General features: G+C 42.3%; 1 protein-coding gene across 1 annotated transcript; it reads right to left on the bottom strand.

The window, feature by feature from the left end:
* Positions 1–391: 391 nt before the first annotated feature.
* LOC139835409 (protein FAR1-RELATED SEQUENCE 5-like) lies at positions 392–2,351 on the bottom strand. The gene is made up of 2 exons (XM_071825259.1): positions 1,069–2,351; positions 392–866 (listed from the first exon to the last, which is right to left on the bottom strand). The coding sequence occupies exons 1-2, from the start codon at positions 2,349–2,351 to the stop codon at positions 392–394; spliced, it is 1,758 nt and encodes a 585-aa protein (XP_071681360.1).
* Positions 2,352–3,439: the final 1,088 nt, after the last annotated feature.

Here is a 3,439-nt window from a genome sequence, read left to right as displayed (position 1 = left end):
ATTATATTTGCGATGTGTCCAAGACATAGTTGTGCTCTATGTTATTTGTGAACAAATTCTCCATATTGTTTTGTAAGTATCATACGGTGATCTCAGGCAAATTGTAATGGTATTCGCAATGTGTGCAAGACATAAGCTGTGCTCTCTGTCATTCGTGAACAAAATTGTCCTAGTTGTGTTGCAAGTATCAAAATTCGACCTTTGACAATCTGACCAATGTTTGTACAACAAATAATACACAAGTGCAACAATGTGAATCGATCAAGTAGTATTGTTCATACTTCCGATGGTCCCTCATATCTGCATTGCATGAAATAACACACAAGTCAGTGGCACATAAAATAGTAGAAGATTAGTGCAAGCTATTTAAGAGTAGGGCTGAATCAGATACTCACTCCTTATGTAGCCTGCACTTCATCTTGTTGTTTCTGTTATGACCTGGTTGATTGCAAGCAGTGCACAACCTCTCCTTCTTCCGCTCGTCGTGTGACAGTATCCTGCCATGTTTTGACGTCTGTTGATTCGTATCCTTGTCCTTATAGTACTTCTTGTTTTGTTTAGGTGCTCCTTTGGTCTCAGCTTTATCAGGATCACCCACTACTGGTGCATCTCCTCTGTTTTGTGCGTCCTCATGGTAAGCCGTTGAACGACTGTTCTGGTCACCTTTTCTCCTGTGTATTATGCCTTTCATACATTTCATAAGCTCGCTGTAAGATTCTGGGTCATGCAATGCTGCATCAAAAGCTTCTGCTCCAATTTGGGTAAGCTCGCTATGCTTTCTCCGCTCAGCTACCCCTTCCCATCCCCATCCGTACAAATCACTCTCGCGTCTCGAGGGCAAACCATACCTTGCATCCTTCGAGAACCTTCGGAGAACACAACAGTTCGGAATTTCAGAGCACCCCACAAAATGCAAAACAAACAATATGTGCTTGCAAGGTAGCCCTTTCCGATACATCCTTCGGCAGTTGCACGTTATTGTTTCCTCTTTGCTTTCGTGTCCGTACTCCACCGAAAACAAATACTTACGGTTATTCATCCATGACACAACGAAGGTTGTTAACCCACCAAAGACATCCAAGTTGATCTACAATCTCTAGGCCCCCAATCTTTTTCAGCTCCCCTTGAACGAGGTAGAAGTTTGTAGCAGTGAATTTACGGGCAGCAGACATCTCTATATCCTTGTACCTGGTAACTGCAACCGGTACTGTCTGAGAGTCTATGGTGTCCTGGCGGGCCTCTTCCTCCCGGACACGGCTACTGTTATTCTCGTAGTGCACAACCATATCCACCATTGTCAGTCCAAAGTCAAGGTGGGTGTGTAGGGTGGAGTTCAAACTCTCGCTCCTCTGGTTGCTTTTCATTCCGAGGAAATATCCATTCGCTAGATACGCGGCTGACCACAACTTCTTCCTCCTATACATCCTCTTCATCCATTCTTTGGTTAATTCCGTCTGGTGCTTCTCGACGAATGCCCTCCATCTCTCCTCGAATACTTGTTCTGAAGTGGTGTAGTACAGCAGCGACCGGAATTCATTGTGAGCCAGGGAGTCAATGTGCTTCTTCATGTTCTTCTCAATATGCCACGTACAAACACGGTACCACACGCCTGGAAAGACTTTACCAACAGCGGCGATCATTGCAGCGTCCCCATCAGTGATGATCCCTTTAGGCTTCTGCTGATACATGGCTTTCAGGAATGTTTCTAACAACCACTTGTATGTTACTTCCTTTTCGTCCGAGACAATGGCGCATGCAAAAACAGTAGTCTGGCGGTGATTGTTTATTCCCACAAAAGGTATGAACGGCATAGCATACCGATTTGTTTTGTACGTGCTATCAAACACCAGCACGTCACCGAAGTCGGCATAGTCCTGCCGAGACTGAGAATCACACCAGAACAGGTGTAACAATTTTCCACCTTTACCAAGCTTGTAATCAAAATAGAATTCAGGATCATCTCGCTTCCTCTTCTCCATAATGCCAATGGTTGTGTTGGCGTCACCCTTTGCAAGCATCTTCCTCTTTTCACGGCAAGACATGTTGTAAAGATCCTTTCTTACAAATCCTACCATGCTGTATTTTCCATTGTCACTGATAAATGTCCTCATAATGTTGAATAATCTCATCCCAAACAGCTCAGGTGACATGATCCTAGATTTCTGATGAGCCTTGATCTTTCTATGAGACCTCATAAAAGCGATTTGATCAGCTGTAGCAGGCTTATGGTTGTGATTGTCGTCAAATCTCAGAACAGTCCAAACACCCTTTTTCCTGTTATACGACACACTGAAATGGGCACCACAGTTGCAGCGAGACTCAGGACGGTGCCTATACGTTCTGTCTTTCATTTCTAAGTACTTGCTTTCACGTTGCCCAGCCCTGGAGCAAAGAAACCGCCTATACCGAATGGTGGGTGTCCCTAATTCATCAAGGCGTTCCTTTTTCTTCTCGCGTCGAATGCTAAAACCATGTTCTTTGGCATACTTGTTGTAGAAATAATAGGCAGCCTCTTCGGAAACAAAGATCATGGCCCTTACAGCCTCATACTTTCGTTGTCTGCTCATTTCAGCATCAATATCATATGGATCCTTATTATCTTCCTGCTTAGTATGGTCCAACTGGGAACTTCCTGTCACCTAAACAAATATGACAAACATGGCGTTATTGTTACAGACACTTTGATTTGTTCTATTATGCATTGCAATGCATCAAAATAAAATCTTACTTCGCTTTTGCATTCAGATTTTGACAGCTGTGAAACCCCCCCTTCTAATGATTTCGACTGCTCAGGAATATCCTCTTCATAAGCAAAGTCTTCCAAATCAGAATCCCCATAGTAGGTAAGCTCACTGTTTCTGATTACAACAACCTGCGCAATTTGTAGGAAAATAGCAAATTACATGTATATTCATCTTCACCTGGAAGAAGGCAAGTAAGATAAAAGAAAACATACATCACTCGTATTTTCAGAAGTGGGTTCATCATCTGTCTCTCTTATGCTGTCTTCATCATCGATGTCCATCTACAAAATTTGCAACAAGGAGGCAAAATTCAAGGACAAAATATTCCCATGCACACTGTACTGATAAAATATGAAAATGTGAGTGACTCACATTATCAGACTCAGATTCAGGATCACCAAAAATGCTATCATCATCATCAGACGAAGGTATTTCTTATTCATCTTCTGAAGATGAAATATCAAAAGCATCCCATGTAGAGTCATCAACATCTGTAGTTGCTTTCTCATTGCCAATCCCAGAAGCCATAGAGCCGTCCATCTGTCCAAATAAAACCAACATCACTGACCTAATCAACATAAAAACTCGGCTTGGAATTCATTGTGAAATGCTGATTAACAAAAAATATACGAAAAATTGGTAAAATTTTGAACAACAAATTAAACCCTAAGCACAAATGCGACAATACATCCTAT

The sequence above is a fragment of the Lolium perenne genome, chromosome 2 (genome assembly GCF_019359855.2).
Source record: "Lolium perenne isolate Kyuss_39 chromosome 2, Kyuss_2.0, whole genome shotgun sequence".
In the NCBI taxonomy this organism is placed as follows: domain Eukaryota; kingdom Viridiplantae; phylum Streptophyta; class Magnoliopsida; order Poales; family Poaceae; genus Lolium; species Lolium perenne.
This window is presented reverse-complemented; position numbering and strand designations above follow the sequence as displayed.